Genomic DNA, 16,561 nt, shown 5'->3' with positions numbered 1-16,561 from the left:
CGCTGGCCCTCGCCAAGGCCGAGGTCAACGTGTCTGCCGAAGAAAAGACGCTCGGTGGAAACCAGCCAGCCAATGGGACGGCAGATATTTCCTCAAGGAGCCAATCGGGTCCCACCAAAAACAAGGTGCTGATTCTTAGCTCTTTTCTTTCTATGTGCGTTACCAAAAGTCACTTTCAACTTCCAGTTTTGATTCATGATCTTTCACACGGTATCAAGAGTTTTTCCAGATTTTAAAAAAATCTAAATCTCATCTTTCAAGGACTAATTAACAAATTGGTGAGGGAATGAATGGGCAACTGATATGATTTGTTGTCTTAGAAATTGCCAGCAATCCTCCTATTTTAAGCCTTTTTTTAACATTTATTCTTATTTGTTTTTTTAATTGAAAGAAGTGGCAGCTTGTATTTTGATTGATTTGAATTGCATGCTTTTATTGTCATTATACATGTTCAATGAGATTTAAAGCCTCACCACAAAGTGCACAAATAACAACAACAGACAAATAATTAATAAATAATAACTCATAAATAAATCATATGTAAATAGAAGTTGTCAACAACATGAATAGGGAAGAGTAAAAATATAGACAAGAAATGAACAAATGAACATATCAATAATCAATAAATAAAAATAAGTCATAAATGAGTAGTCAACATAGGTAAGTAGTCAAGATAGGTGAGTGGTCACATAAATAAGTAGATACAAAGTGACTAAAGCCGTTGATTTATTTATTCATACATTTCTGAACCGCTTATCCTCACAAGAGTCGCGGGGGTGCCGGAGCCTATACCACAGGGAGACCAGCCAATCGCAGGGCACAAGGAGGAAAACCATTAATGCTCACACTCGTAGTTAGGTGAAATTTATAGTGCTCAAGCAGCCTACTTTGCATGTTTGTGGGATGTGGAGGGGAAACCGGAGTACCCAGAGAAAGCCCATGCAAGCCCTGGGAGAACATGCAAAGTCCACACAATGGGATTGAACCCTCCATCCCAGAAATGTGAGGCTGACGCGCTTACCACTTGACCGCCGTGTTCTAAATGATACAAAGAATGGAATTGTAGAATGACTTTTAGGAAAAGACAGTATTTTAAATGTTGTTGGTTAATCTTCCAAACAAAATTGACTGTTTCACAGAGATGCCGACTTGTGTGTGGTCTGTTTCAGCGGTCTTTTTTCTGGCGGATATCAAACTCAAGGCGACAACAGGCATCATCACCACAGTCTGAAGTGGCTGGCGCCGACTCTCCGAGTAACCCAACTGATGACTCCTCTACCAAAGAACCTCGCTCTGGAGCATGCAGTCTCCTATGAGTGTGCCTGTGTGTGATTTTACATTTTTTATTTTATTTTTTTAATAAGCACATTTGCACTTTTAATGACATTTTTGCCTTTCTCTACCACCGTCAATGGGAGCCGATGTAAATGTAAGCTGTGATTTGTAACCCCAAATGGTGCCGTTTTTTAACAAATATGTAATTTGTCATTTTTTGATTTTGCAGTTTTATCAGCCAAAAATCTTGACAGAAAAAAATTAAATACTAAGTGTCACCAAGCTCGACTGACATGTTCTTTTTCTTTTTTTAAAAAAGATGGTATGAGGAAAAGCACTTTATGACACTAAATAAATACCAATTACTGATTAAATGGCCTTTTTTGACAGCAACCAGAGTAACTCCAAACTGAATTGGTGTCAAGAATCAGCCAAGTTTGAGCCAATCATGTTAATTGTGTGCAAATTCGGAATTTCTCCTCATAATAAGACTTTTTTCCCCCCTCTCATTGAATTTCTTAGTGAAAAGGGAAAACGCAAGTAGTCTTCCTACCAGCAGGTGTCACTATTGCTTCAAATGATTCTCACAGAACTCGTTGACTCATTTCAGCGGAAAATAGGAACAGCGCCCTGATTGCATTTTCCTGCAGTTCATCGCTTACAATAACCTCTTATTATTTATTAATATTTCAAGATATAAAAGACATCAAGATGGAGGAATACCACAACGAGGTTTGTTAGTTTTTTTGTGATTCCATCGTGGCGTGAACGTTTGTTTTGCTAATGCTAGTTTGCTAAGTATTGTTGAAAGTAGCTAGCACCGACGACGTGTAGTTTTAAGTCGAAACGCCATAATTTGTGCATTACAGATTATTATTATTTTAGGAAAGGTCGACATGATGGTTTTTTCTACCAAATGGGTGATAAAAAAAAACTTTCAAAACAACACATTTAGCGAAAATTGCTGGAATTGTTATTAGGTTCGCATTGTTCCTATAGGAATTTTATAATGACTAGAATAAGACTTTAAAAATGAATTTCTAAAATTATACAGTACTTTATTTACTAATTACTTTATTTTTCTGTACGTACTATTTTCAGAGCTCGTTCAACACTGAAGAAGTCGATAACATTGTCAAAGAGGTAAGCACTTTTACCTCATAAAAATATCTAGATTTAGTACTAAGTTGTGGTTTACACGAGCCCAAATGTGCATGTGTGTATATACATACATAATTTTATTTTCTCTTGTTTTGAATGCCTTAATAAATGTCTAATAATTAATTAGATATGTTCACAGCAAAATATAAACAGGCAAAATATAAATAAAAACAGAACTACACGTATGATTTGCTTACAACTATATTTATTTATTTTTTGACAAATGGAGGAGTTCCCCTTGCAGGATAACCAAAAATATTTTAGAAATTGAACGATGCTATTTACAATAGTATCAATCTATTCCATATGATGAACCACCTTAGGTAGAATGTTGGGGAAAGGATCCCTCCCGGTGATGTTTCTGAAGCTACATGTGAGAAAAACCATGATATTTAAACTGGGATTGGCAGCCAATGAGTTAAACAAGTGCCCTATTAAGGCTTTATGGCGATAGCTGTCCAATCCATTTGATTTGGATGATGCCAGGCCTCCAAGTCTTGTTTATGAATTAATGTTCCTATTTCATGAACAATTCCACTAAATGCTTTATTTCAAAAGAAAGCTGAGGCATGTTCGAAGAAACGATGCTCCCCATCTCTTGGCCTCTTAAGTAATGCAACCCGTGCAGTCATCTGACAAGTACTCTGTGTGTTGTGTACTGTTTTCCAGTGTATTGAGAATATAGTGGGGAAAGACGACTACAACCAGAATCTGGTGAATAAATGGACCTCCGCCATAGTGGAGCGTTGCCTTACACAGTTGGTTAAACTGGGGAAACACTACAAATTTATCGGTATGTTTGTCTAGGGAGTCATTTGTGACTATTTGTTAAGTGCGCATTTGTTTCTTTTAATCGTGATTATTCATTAAATCAAAAATGGCACTATTCCAATTAAATATTTATTTATCTTTCTATAGTAACATGCGCCTTGATGCAGAAAACTGGTGCCGGACTGCACACGGCAAACTCCTGTTACTGGGACACGGCTGCGGATGGTACATAAGAACCGTCGGTCAGGCTAACTTGAGTTACGTGCATGTGGTTTAATATAATCGCGTTTTTGCAGGGAGTTCAACTGTGAGGTGGGAAAGCCGCACCATGTACTGCGTGGTCAGCGTTTTTGCCGTCGCCATCGCGTAAAAAATGCAAGGCGTGTACCTCGAAGTGAATGGAGAAATTTAAAATGGCACTTCTTTACCCTGGCTGTGAAAGCAGAAGATGGGTTTCACCTTTAGGGCTGTACTGTACATAATATTGAAAAGAAGGAAGGATAAAAAGATTTGGCCAGGGGCAGCAGCTCCAGGTTAAATTTCTGTTATGCACGCAACAGTGAGAATAAAAGTAACACATTGTGTTCTATTTTATTTTCTGGTATTTGATTCTATTTCTCGCTATTATATACTCATCTTTGGCTTGTAACATGGAAACAGGAGTATACTTGTGTATAAATGAGCTTGTTTTTTTAATGGAGTAAAATAACAAGCAATCATGATTGGTTTGAGTTTTATTTTACTGTCCTTCATACACTTTTACTTTTTTGTGTTTCCAATTGTAGCTTTTGTTACAATAAGTTTGTCCAAATATTTCCGTATTTGCATTTCGTCTTGAATATGAGTACTTTTTAGCAGCCCCAGGTAAAGAGTTGGCAAACAAGTTGGTATTACCCCATTACCCACAATAAAATAACACGCAACCCATTTTGCTTCTTCTTGAAAGCTTTTAATTGACATGTACATTTATTTCTATTCCTGCTATGCCTAATGGACGTACCAACCCCTGCAACAACTGTTGGGTGATCTCCAAGATTGCCAGCATGTGTTGACCCACCTCATTTTTCAGTAGTTTAGCATTTTCAGCATTTTGCTCTAAATGTTGGCAGCTAGTAAACATTAAAAGCATTGGGTGTGTAAATCCTAGCTAAAGTGGGACTGAATAACCAGAAAGAGCTGCGACTGGCAGGTACGGCAGGGTTTGAAAGCAGGAAAAAAAATGTGATCCTTTTAATTAATTTTCTGTACCGCTTATCCAACACAAGAGTTGTGAGGGGTGCTGGAGCCTATCCCATCACAGCTTACTTTGGGTGAAAGATGGACTACACAATAGACTGCTTGCCAATCAGCTATAGGGCATACAACGCCACCAAGCAGGAATCAATCCCACGCTTGCGCCCATTTGAAGTCAACTGGGTGAACCACTACACAGTCACTCCGGGGCACATTTATTTTGAAACAGCAAATAATTAAAATGATTAGATCGTCTCTAACAACTCAATGAAAGTACAGTCATACCCCTACTTATGAAATTAAGTTTCGTAAGTAAAAAGTTCAAATGTGGGCTGTTCGGAAGGATGAGGCACTGCGCATGTGCTTAATTTACGCAACTTCGTTGCCAATAGGCGTAACCACGCCCAAATTGTCCCGCCGTATTGAATGTGGAACGGATGGTGGCTTGCTTACCACGCTCCACAAGGTGGTTTGTCCTCCCAGCTCAATATCCATGTTTTGAAGATTATGTAATTTTTGTGGTCTTGATGCTATAAAACCACTAATTTCACAAAATATTGATTAACATTTTTACTTAGTATTTCATATTAACTCACCTTTATTCTAGGCCATCTTAGTCGGTTAAAAGTTTAACATTAGGAAAAACAAAGAATGCTTAATTATCTCATCTCATTTTCTGAACCTCTTATTAATGATTTTGAATGTGTCGCAGCTGTAGCTGCAGTAAAGGTTTTATAGTCACAAAATAGTTATTGAGGGTGAGATTGATTCAGATGTAGCATTACTGAAGGTCTGAAATACACACACACACATATATATATATATATATATATATATATATATATATATATATATATATATATATATATATATATATATATATATATATATATATATATATATATATATATATATATATATATATATATATATATATATATATATATATATATATATATATATATATATATATATATATATATATATATATATATATATAATTTTTATTTATTTATTTTTTTAAGCATTTGACTAAAAGGAAGTGTTCTTACTTTGTTTGGTGGCATTGAATGACTTGTGAGAAAAAGAAAGGATATTAAAGAAAGAAAACAGAAGCATGGTTATGAAACTACTAAAGCAGAACAACCTCAATGTGGAAAATACCGACAATTATATTTCTGTCATTTTGTGCAATTGTGGCATGTTTGCAAAACAGCTGGTCAGAGGCATATGTCAGAGAAGATTACCTTCCTCAAAATCTCAAGGCAGTTTTGGTCCCTTAACCATTACATTTTCTGTTTGCAAAAAAGAGCTCCTACATATTTAGCATTGTGATTAATCGAAGTGTTGCTCAAATTTATCAGAGCTTATCCTACTTTTGTTTTTAAAGGGTATACGGTGTAGTATTATAGATCGTGGAACGCATTATGCTAATTCTTTGTAGAATATGCTTATACTTACAAAAAATCTGAGTTCCGAAAAGACATTTGGAGGATATTAATTTCATAAGTTGGGTAAGATTGTACTTGGATTTCTTGGAAGACTTTCTCAATGGAAAGATAACAGCTTTTAATTTAACTAACATCATGAGCCTGAGGTTGAATTGGATCGGAAAGAAAAATAAGACTGGGGAACTGGAAAATTCATTACATCTTGGACTTTAACATCAACCCTCTCACCCCATCGACATAGTGTTAAAAATAATTTATTTTCTAGCGACGAAATACTTCCTCATTTATGTATATTTCCTTTTACTTTTCTTTCCCTTTTCTTTTTTAATCTAGCTCGCCAATGCTTTGAGAAAGTGTTCGATAATATTACATTGGTTCTCAGAGTTTTCAACTATCCTGCATGTTTTTTGGGATGTGGGAGTAAATTAGATAATCCAGAGAAAACCAATGCAAGGCCAGGGAGAACATGCAAAATCCACATAGCAAGGACTGACCTTGGATCTAACCCTGTGAGGCTGACGCCAACCACTAGGTCATTGGGTTGACACAGGATAATTAATTTGCTATTTTTGTTGTTGTTGGTGTTGACATCCATAAAACAGAAGTAGTCCCATTTTACATTTTTGTTTTACTATATTCAGGAGAAATAAAAGATCGGCCAAAACATGCACAAGAGAACCCCTTTTTTTAGTCAATTTCCATTTTTTTTCCTGCCAACATGAGAATATTCACAGGCATGTTTGATAGCATCGTCATACTCATGGCCATCAATTCGGTGTCGACGGACATGTTAAAAGTTTTCTTTATTAAAGATGAATTTGACGTCAGCTTCTGAGTGTGACAAACACTGTTTCTCCAGCGACTGGCCCAACTGTGGGGGTCCACACAGAAACACTCCCACTTTGGTTCTGTGGATGCACAAATTCAGTCAACTCGTGGCAATAATGTACAATCAGGATTATTGACTGAACTGAAAGTGAAATATCTGATCTCACCCAGGATGATTTGACGCGATGCTGGTAAACTCACTATCCCAGTTAGGCTTCCCGTAAAGAGTCTTCTGCTTGAGCCCTGTTATTGGGTCATTTTCCGCCTCGTGGTGCACCCAGAAGTGAGCGGCCTGGAAACAAAGAGTTTGATTAAGCCATGAAAGGCTTAATCATCAGTGAATGTCACACACCTCTTCCTCCTTCCAGCGGGTGAGGTATATATTATAGCTCAAGAAGTCCGTCACACTCTTTGCAGCCATCTGGGCCTCTAGAGACTGAAGCAAGTCCGCAAACCACTCAAAGGCCTGAGTCTCCGGACAAAGCCAGTAGAAGTAGATCTGAATAAGGACATGAAAGAAATTATTCCTAATCGCACAAAGTGAGTTGACCTTAGAATTACCTTTCTGGTAAAGACATCCTGGTTCTGGATGCGCTTGTACCATACAGACTTCAGTATCGATGCGAAAGGAGTCACACCAATTCCCGCCCCCACCAGCATGACCACCTCATACCGGAACACGTCCTCACTGGCAGTACCAAAGGGCCCGTCAATGGCCACCCTGTAAGAACCCAGGGTTAAAAGTCTTAAAAGTGGTCAAGAATGAGTTTAGATTAGATTATTTCATTCATCCCGTATTCGGGAAATTTCACTGTCACATTAGCAAGAGGGTGAGAATACAGACACAGCAAAATACATTTTAGATATAAATAAATCAATACAGTAATTGGTTTTGAAATGATAGCAGACCCTTTTTTTTGGAAAAGAATGTATCCCAAAAAGTGACAGAAAAGTTTTAATCCTAAAATTCGAGTCTAATTAGTATTTCATTCCCAAACGTCTTAGCCCCACCCACTAAAAAATTCTCCCAAAAAAGATTATGCTCCATCCGGAATGAGATGATTTTACTGTCTGCTAGCATGCGATGATCCCTAGATGCGCTAGCCTCTTTTTGACGTGTGACCATTATGTCAATATGGGCTTGCTAGCACAGCAATACAATGATCATCAATTCAGGTTGTAATGTCACAACCAGGAATGTTGAAAAAAGTGGACATTGTCTGATACAGTCTTCTGGCTGGAATATTTAAGAAATGTTGGGGAAAAAAACAAGTGTGAAATTCAATGTATCCATATAAAATGACATTTGTGAGGTCATTCTCTTGTCATGGTCATACTTTCGTGATACCTTTTACGCATTCGTATGTTTTGTTGTGAAGAGTTCTGTGAGATAAATCATTTTACTATTATGAGAGCCTCAATGATCCATGTTTACCGGTTAAAAAAAATGAGCAGCATTTGCCATTTTTCTCAAAGCAGGACAACAGCACAACATCCACTTGATGCTGCTCAGATCACGTTGTTTCTTTGGATGGTCGCTTGCGTCTGCATCTACTCTTTAAACGGTAAGAATTACAATGGCACAATGGGCCACCTAGAGAGAAGATGAGTTCTCAATGGGTTCTCCAAAAATTGCCAGTAATTGTTATCAGACATAATCAGAGACCAATTCAAGAGAAGAAAAAAAAAGACCATTTGTGTTCATACTTGGGCAGTTTCCAAGCTTCCTGAGTCTCGGTTTTGTCTCCACCGCAGGCTTCGTACAACGCCTGAGTCCAGTCCCCAACAATTCGAACATGGGCACTGAAGAAGTCTTCCTCCGGGGCTGAAGTGAGGGTGAACGGGTGCCACTCCAGCCTGGAGACCGATGGGCACTGGATGAAGACGTACTGGCCGACTTCCATGTGGAAACCTTTCCTCTTCATTTGTAGCTCCAGAGTTTTTGAAGGATGCATCACAACCTGCAAGGTGGATTTTTGTCCGATTGGGCTTTTGGGAAATCGCAAAATTTTAATTTCTTCCAAATGAGAACTCACCTTAGTGATAACCACTTTTTGGTGAGATCGATAGATGCGAACGAGCCTCTCGCAAACGTACAAGATCATGGGTCCGACAATCCACTTCCAGGTCTGAAACAAACAAAAAACATGAGGATATGAGAATGTGTGGAAAACTAAACCAAGCTGGCTTGCCAATGTACCATTGGTGGATTCCCAGCAAACACTGGAACCGCACAATCGGTCCTATTTTTTCCCCATTCGTCAAAGTGGTCTGCACACACCAGTGGGTTGTTTGTTTTTAGGCTGGCAGATGTCTGTCCTCGTACAATCCTCCTAAAAAAATGGGTATTCATGAGCGTGGTTGTCGTAGAATAAATGAACAAGATTCAGGCGGTCCCCTACCCAAAGCCATGGAATACCAGTCCGATGAAAAACAGGACAAAAAGGTGGTGGGTGTACCAGAAGACCTCAAAATAGGAGCGGCGGATGACCTCCATTGAGGAAGTGATGATGAGGATGAGGGACAATGTGATCACCACACCCGTTACGCCGGCAATGGTGGTGAACATGACAATTGTTGGGTTCTGTTAAGAAGTTGTCTTTAATGGACAGTTATAAAGATACTCATCTGCCTTCATCGACTACACATCAGTATACTTGTCCTGCCTTTTTTTCTAAAAGGAAATTGGAAAATAATTTTCCCTTTTAAATATATTTTTATAAATAAATGTCATACATAGTGATTTATTTGTTCCTTTTGTTTTTTTTAAGTATGAAAAATCTTTCTTTAAATTAAAAAAAAAAATCATATATAATATATAATACGGAGGGCGGCCTGGTGAGCCGACTGGTTAGCGCGTTGGCCTCACAGCTGTGGTGTCCTGGGATCAAATCTAGCTTGATCCATCTGTGTGGAGTTTGTATGTTCTCCCCGGGCCTGTGTGGGTTTCCTCTGTTTTTAAAAATCACCATCATTTTAAACTCATTTGATCACTTCTATACCTCCTATCGCCTTGAATGTTAGTAAATAATTTAATTTGAATAAACCTAGTGTCAACAATCAATAAACTCTCAAAATAGTCATCAACTACTTTGGTAATCATCGAGTTATCGAGAAATGTTAGAACCTTATTGTTAACTCACCGTTTCGTTGGACCTAATTGGGTTGAGGAAGGATACGTTGTGATCATTGCCGATTTCCGACAGAACAAAAGGCAGAAGGCTGCTGTTGCGGTCCAACTGAGCGTCCATGAAATACTCAAAGTTGAACAAATGTGCAACAATATGCACGGCTAGAAATGACCGTGCCGGAAAATGTTAAAGAGATGACACATTGTGGGACATTGCATGAGTAGCTAGTAAACACTACCTGTGTGGAAAGCGATCATATATGCCACCAGTTTGTGGAAGGTGATGTTTCGGTCCAATTGGCGAGCGGCCGTGCGGCTGCAGAACTGCACATTTATCCACTTTAGCAGAAGAATCGAGTGAAGCAGAGGAAAATTGGAAGTTTAGCTACCTGGATGGAGCCACGCATGAAGGAGAGTAGGTTCCTGCAGACGGGTAACAGGATGAGCATGCAGTTGAAGTTGAGGCAGGCGGCTGGAGCTCGAGCCCATGACAGAGCATGCTGAAAAATAATCACCAATAACCATCGGTCATTACTAGCAAACTGCTAATCTTCTGCCCTGACTCATCCTTATCTGACCTTTCTTACCATATTCTTGGCCTATTGGTTACTAACTGGTCTTTGTCGCAGGCCACATTCTAGGTACAGTTCTCTTTCTGTCATCTAGGGCCCACACAATTCATTGACTAATTGATTATATCACAAATTGACAGCATTTAAGGGACATTGTTGACCTAAAAATAATTTTCTTTCTTGAGCCTCCTAATAGTAAATTGATTCTATATGTATTTTTATATCAGTTTGGTCCTTGAGAGCCCCTATCCAGTCTGTTTTCCATATCTCCCTCCTCTATCACACCTGAAACAAATGTTCAACTAATCAGCAAGATGGCCAGAAGCTTGATAATGATCCTGATTATTATATTCAGGTGTGTTAGTGGAGGGAGATATGGAAAACAGACCGGATTGGGGCTCTCGAGGACTGGATTTGGCCACCCGTTTTATATAGTGTTACTTCTATATATATTTGTTTTAGCGGGCGGCCCGGTGGCAGAGTGCTTAGCGTGTCACCCTGACAGTTCTGGGGCCCTCAGTTAGAATCCAGGTCAGTCCATTTGTGTGGAGTTTGCATCTTGTCCCTGGACCTGCGTGGGTTTTCTCCAGGTACTCTGGTTTCCTCCCACATTCCGAAAAGAAGCATGGTAAACTGGTTGGACATTCTAAATTGCCCTTAGGTATGAGTGTGAGCGATGAGGTATTCTCATCTCATTTTTCTGAACTCCTTTATCCTCATTATTGTCGAGGGGGGTGCTGGAGCCCATCCCCGCTGACTTCGGGCCACAAGCGGAAGATACCCTGAATCGGTGGCTAGCCGAGGTATGAGATCTCGAGAATATTTGTTTTTACCTTTTTAAAATAAAAATGGAAAAAACTAAATTTTTAAAATTATCTTCTTTGTTTATAAATAATACTCTGAATATTATCTTTGTGTCATTTCTATTTTTCAAATTGTGATTTTTAATTAAAAAAGGTTAAAGAGTACATCATTTAGATTTATTTTTAATTAATAAAAACAATTAAGAGACAGGTGAGTATTATCTTTTTATTTTTGATCATGTATTTATTTAAATGTTTTTCAAGGAAAATCAAGTCAACATTCTCTCATTTCCAGTGTTCAATCTTTAGATATACGTTTAATGCAAAAAAACGAGAAGACATGCGAGTTCTACACCATTCTCTAATTTTTCAAATTAAAATCTTCATTTCATTTCTCATTTCTCACTGATTTTTGCCTTTTTTTTGCATCATTTGGAATCTTTACTCACCCCGAGCAGCACACGCGTGTAAAACCATTTGTCGACCAAAAAGGCCATGTAGAAATGGACAAAGAGGAAGGCATTAATCCCAAGCCAGACGAGCTGAAACAGTCAAGCACATACACTCCATCTGATAACACACTTTTCATTCCAAAACTTTTAATTAATTAGACTGTGTTCACCTGGCTGTTTGATTAACTTTTTTTTTTAAATACCTTTTTTAAGGAAGTTATCATTTAGACAGAGAAAACAACAGATTGAAAAAAAATCAAGTTCCAGCATTGTAAATGTTGAAATATACTAAAATCACTGCCTAAATATCATATTGAGTAAAATATTCTCACAATGACAAAGATGGAGAGACCCTCGTTGGCTGCCAAGTTCCCCATCTTGAGTTGGAATGTGAATGTTGGGCTGAAGCAGAGCAAAAGAGTGAATGCTTACACTATAGAGGGGAAACGTTCTTTTTTTGTTTTGAGCAAATAGGGAAGTGGCCCTGAACACTGCAATCTTGAAATATTCTCGTTCTCTTAAGTGATGACATATTAGCCAATATTTCTTCACTCCCAACTCATTCATAGTAGGCAAATGAAATCAAACGGTATTTCTTAGAGTACAGTGTTCCCTCGGTTATCGCGGTTAATGGGAACCGGGACCGCCCGCAATAAGTGAATTTCTGCGAAGTAGGGATTCCGCTTCAAAAATGCTTAATTTGAATTTAATTTTTATTAATTTATTTATTCCCCCCCCCCCCCCTGTATACAGTGCACCATATAGAATACGGGTAGAAAGAGTGAAATTCGTGTTATAACAAAAAAAAAACTGTAAAATATGTTGTCTCAATGTAATATTTGTTTTTTATTTTCCAAAAAACACCTGTGAAGCTCTGAATCCGCGGTTGCTGAACCACGAAGTAGCGAGGGAACACTGTATCTCTGACCTAAGTGATAAACAATGGTATTCAGTTGACCACTATGTGATTTGTTTTTTACATGTGCAGGCAAAAAAGTTATTTGCTTCAAACTAGATTTCGCCCTCACTTTTCAGGTGACCGTTTGATTGTAATTCGACTTCGGCTGTTAACAACACTGAGGAAGTCACGGAAATTTCAACACCTAGTCCTAGAGTAAACAGAGGATGAATTGCTTTACATTTCCTCTTTCAAAGACTTACAGGCAGAGGTAGCAGCACCTAAACCCTTAGAGGGGCTATGAAATAGTGAACACATCAAAAAACGGACTGATATACTAATGTAATTTTAAATAGGTAGATAAAAATGAATTTGGCATACATTCTAATTTAAATTGTTCTTGATTTATTTCCTTTCATTTTTCCTTTAGATTTTTCCTTTCTCTCTTTTTTTTTTACCATTTCATAGTTTTCCCAACCAAACAATGCATAAGGGAATGCCTACTTTTCCCCAGCAATTCTGGTTGTGATGTCACAACCAGAAAACATGACCATCTTTAGTTTTATCTGACCACAGAATGTCTAAATGGTAACAAGAAAAACAGCATACTGGCAGACTGTGATACATAATTTTCTGTTTGGATATTTTTTAATGGGCGCGGCCAAAGCCGCTGAGAAATGAAGACTAAATAGGACGTAATTTGATTATTTAGCCTTTTCTGTCACATTTTTGAATGTTTTTTTGTCCAAACTATGCCTATTTTTTTTAAATGCCCTTTCTTTTGTATTTAACAGTACTCTTAACTCCATGACCGCCATTGAGGATGATAGACGTCCAATCTATTTTGACCGGGAGGGCCAAATGCGTGAAATTTGATGTCTGTCAATGGCAGTACACGATTAAATGACTCCCACCAGTACAAAAATATAAATATATATACATTATGTATTTCAGGGGCATATTTCCTGTTTACTAATTGCTTTTCTCCCCCTGTCTATGCAGGTAATTGCTCCTTCAGGCATGTGGCTAAATTGCTTTGTTCTTATTTGTAAGCGCCGAAGCGTATTGTAAGCGTACATTTGGCTTCAGCGTGATTTATTCCAATGTCGAGTGGAGAATCATGTTAATTACATCTCATGGGGGAGATAACTATACATTAAAATTCTTTACACATCATTTTTCAATGCCTGCTTTGAACTCTGATCACAATTCTACGAGAAAAACATGATAAATGTTATATGTTTAAATCAAGACAATTGTTGACAAATAGTCATTTTTTAATGCTAATTTCCATCCTAAATAAAATAATTTTATCATCATATTTTCGTAATTTTATTTTAGCAATTGTGTGTTATTTAAATAATTTGAGGTGTTGTATTTCCATTTTCAGTAGGATTTAAAGCAAAAACACTAGTAAATCATTTTTTTAAATCTTGGCATCAAAGGGGTTAAAGTACAAATTATGACAAGTTCACCATTAGGCAAGGCAAATTTATTTTTAATGCACAATTCAACACAAGGTAATTCAATGTGCTTCAAATCCCATTAAAAAACAGTCACATGAAAATCAGCACTGTTAAAAACAAGTTTACAAATAAATAGGAAAAAACACACGTCATACATTGCACATTTAATAAGTAACAATTGTATTTCCATCTAATACAATTTCTAAAATATAATACCTAAATTCAATCCAAAATGTTCTTCTCTTCTGGTGGTGATAATTTGACATTTTCTCACTTTGCAGCAATCATGCTGATGTCATAGTGCCCTCTACCAGAAGCAATACTGAATTGTCATATATTGGAGTCAATGCATGCATACATTTGATTGTGGTTAACAATTTCCCACTGATTACTTTAAAATGTCTTTGAGTTTGAATGTTTGTTCAGCTCTTGCAACTGTGCCAAACTTTAAACCTGGCTGCCAGATCTGGATTGGACGTCAATAGCCGTCAATGGCACTAAAGCCTCAAAAAAATCTTCCTAGATTTATACAGCTCCGAATCAATAATTTCCCCCAGAAAATCCTCACAGAAAAACACTTGGTATTTAAATATTGACATAAAAACATTCCACGCATTGCACGTATTTCTCAACGAAATATTGAATACTGCAGAGGTCAGGGAATATTTTTCTTAGTTTCCTAAGAAACTAAAGTAGATATATTTTTATGAATATTTTTTTTAATCTTTTTGCTACTGATTGTTTTCACGAAACAAAATTCAAATATTTTCTAAAAATTTGAGAAAAACGTGTTTACTTCATTCATTTTCTTCATATTTTCCCATTCATTTTTCATTTCATTTATACTACCAGGGTTCGTGGGGGGTGCTGAACCCTATATCAGCCCACTCTATGCCTATGGTGACCGGTAATGGAAATAGAAATATATTTCAAATATAAAAATGCGAAAAATTACTGGATTTTTATCACTTTCTAATCTCATCTCATTTTCAGAACCACTTTTTCCTCATTAGGGCGGCAGGGGGTGCTGGAGCCTACCCCATCTGACTCCGTGCCAGAGGCAGAGGACACCCTGAAGCGGTGGCCAGCCAATCGCAGGGCTCAAGGAGACGGACAACCACTCGGTAACACTCTTAAATTCATACCTAGGGGCTATTTAGAGTGTCCAATCATCCCACCATGCATGATTTTGGAATGTGGGAGGAAACTGGAGTACCCAGAGAAAACCCACACAGGCCCAGGGAGAACATTCAAACTCCACACTGGTGGACCAACCCAGTTTTGAACACAGGCCAACGCACTAACCACTAATCCACTGGGCCGGTCGTCAAACATTTACTGATAATTATTAGTTAGCAATACAAGGTGTTTCACCCTCAAATCCAAGCTAGATATGGGTGTTCTGTGTTTTCATTATTGTAGTTTTCAGTAACAAGATGACATATTGAGTGAAAATATTCCAAACAAAACAAAAACATTCTTTTGAGTCATTAAATTTGACCCAAACCTACACCCACCATAATTTCATGCTTACTATGTTTTTCTTCTAATCTGCAAATCGGGGATTAGGTATATTAAATCTTTTGCATAGTTAGTGTGACATGAGCACTGACCATTTCAAAACTCTTAATCTCTTTTGTTGTGGTTAGGGTTTAATATATTTGAGTCGCGTTAAGCACATTGTCGCTCGTGGCTGGGAGCTTTGAGACATTTTGCTCTTTTTCATATCATTTCTGGGGTCACGTAAACTGAATTTAAGGTAGGGATCATTTCACATGGAGTCAAAAAAAAAACATATTCAAATATGCATGACATTCTGCGTTGGTAATTCCAAAGTACAAGAAAGCTTTTTTGTTTTGGACTGTGGTATATCTGAGTATACTTGAAGAATAAAAATATATAAATATGGGTAGAATCTAAAAATTCAACAGCCCAAAAAGGCAGATATGTGAACTAAAAAATGTATTACTCTGCCTATTTCATTCTATCATGCCATGACTTATTATTTTCAATACTTGGTTGATTACCAGATATTGATCAATATGGGGCAGAAAATTACAAGAGCAAATTTGCTTATTTTTAGTAATTTCTAACCCAAAGTGTCCTTCTATTCTGTTTCAACTTTGAATTAAAAGATCAGCAGATATACATAATTGACTTTTTAGGTGTTACTTATTCATGCGTTCATTTATCTTCGAGAAAAGGGTTGTGGGGGTGCTGGAGCCTATCCCACTTAACGAGGTTGTTTGCCAGTCACTGTTTCTTATTTGGCTGAGAAAATATATATATTTCCATGAATAAATATTCATCCAAAAACAAGTCAGCATCATGTTTTATGATGATTATCATGATTTTTTTATCATGATTATTATGATTATTGGACAAAAGTCCAATAATCTTTGCCAATGTCAAATACATAGTGAAAGAATAAATTCTCTCCTACTAATATAATTTCTTTAGTGTTATTTATTCAATATTTAAATGCCAACTGTTTTTCTGTGAAGCTTTTTTTCTCTATAAT

General features: G+C 37.3%; 2 protein-coding genes across 3 annotated transcripts; one reads left to right on the top strand and one right to left on the bottom strand.

Annotated features, from left to right (window-relative positions):
* Nucleotides 1-1,832: 1,832 nt before the first annotated feature.
* Nucleotides 1,833-4,134, top strand: LOC144197590 (dynein light chain Tctex-type 3-like). The gene is made up of 5 exons (XM_077718063.1): nucleotides 1,833-2,007; nucleotides 2,377-2,418; nucleotides 3,106-3,229; nucleotides 3,355-3,432; nucleotides 3,504-4,134. The coding sequence occupies exons 1-5, from the start codon at nucleotides 1,987-1,989 to the stop codon at nucleotides 3,575-3,577; spliced, it is 339 nt and encodes a 112-aa protein (XP_077574189.1). The 5' UTR covers nucleotides 1,833-1,986; the 3' UTR covers nucleotides 3,578-4,134.
* A 2,370-nt stretch (nucleotides 4,135-6,504) lies between these two features.
* cybb (cytochrome b-245, beta polypeptide (chronic granulomatous disease)) lies at nucleotides 6,505-12,159 on the bottom strand. 2 transcript variants are annotated; one of them, XM_077729697.1, is made up of 13 exons: nucleotides 12,009-12,159; nucleotides 11,674-11,766; nucleotides 10,239-10,349; nucleotides 10,089-10,173; nucleotides 9,863-10,011; nucleotides 9,122-9,303; nucleotides 8,920-9,052; nucleotides 8,756-8,848; nucleotides 8,427-8,680; nucleotides 7,281-7,440; nucleotides 7,072-7,218; nucleotides 6,887-7,011; nucleotides 6,505-6,799 (listed from the first exon to the last, which is right to left on the bottom strand). In XM_077729697.1, exons 1-13 carry the CDS (start codon nucleotides 12,051-12,053, stop codon nucleotides 6,682-6,684), a joined length of 1,695 nt encoding a protein of 564 aa, XP_077585823.1. In that variant the 5' UTR covers nucleotides 12,054-12,159; the 3' UTR covers nucleotides 6,505-6,681. The 2 variants fall into 2 exon arrangements, with proteins under 2 accessions (XP_077585823.1, XP_077585832.1); XM_077729706.1 differs by lacking the exons at nucleotides 11,674-11,766; nucleotides 12,009-12,159 and adding an exon at nucleotides 10,437-10,710.
* Between the last annotated feature and the right edge of the window lie 4,402 nt (nucleotides 12,160-16,561).

Source organism: Stigmatopora nigra, chromosome 1 (assembly GCF_051989575.1).
Source record: "Stigmatopora nigra isolate UIUO_SnigA chromosome 1, RoL_Snig_1.1, whole genome shotgun sequence".
NCBI classification, from domain to species: Eukaryota; Metazoa; Chordata; class Actinopteri; order Syngnathiformes; family Syngnathidae; genus Stigmatopora; species Stigmatopora nigra.
This window is presented reverse-complemented; position numbering and strand designations above follow the sequence as displayed.

What these genes read in the sequence shown, in the direction of transcription:
- LOC144197590 (XM_077718063.1), top strand. Translation starts at nt 1,987, where the DNA reads ATGGAGGAATACCACAACGAG. An exon ending in TGGAGGAATACCACAACGAG is followed by an intron (nt 2,008 to 2,376) that starts GTTTGTTAGTTT and finishes TACTATTTTCAG; the next exon opens with AGCTCGTTCAACACTGAAGA. An exon ending in TCGATAACATTGTCAAAGAG is followed by an intron (nt 2,419 to 3,105) that starts GTAAGCACTTTT and finishes ACTGTTTTCCAG; the next exon opens with TGTATTGAGAATATAGTGGG.
- cybb (XM_077729697.1), bottom strand. Translation starts at nt 12,053, where the DNA reads ATGGGGAACTTGGCAGCCAACGAGGGTCTCTCCATCTTTGTCATT. An exon ending in TATGATCGCTTTCCACACAG is followed by an intron (nt 10,012 to 10,088) that starts GTAGTGTTTACT and finishes GGTCATTTCTAG; the next exon opens with CCGTGCATATTGTTGCACAT. An exon ending in AGGATGTCTTTACCAGAAAG is followed by an intron (nt 7,219 to 7,280) that starts GTAATTCTAAGG and finishes GTCCTTATTCAG; the next exon opens with ATCTACTTCTACTGGCTTTG.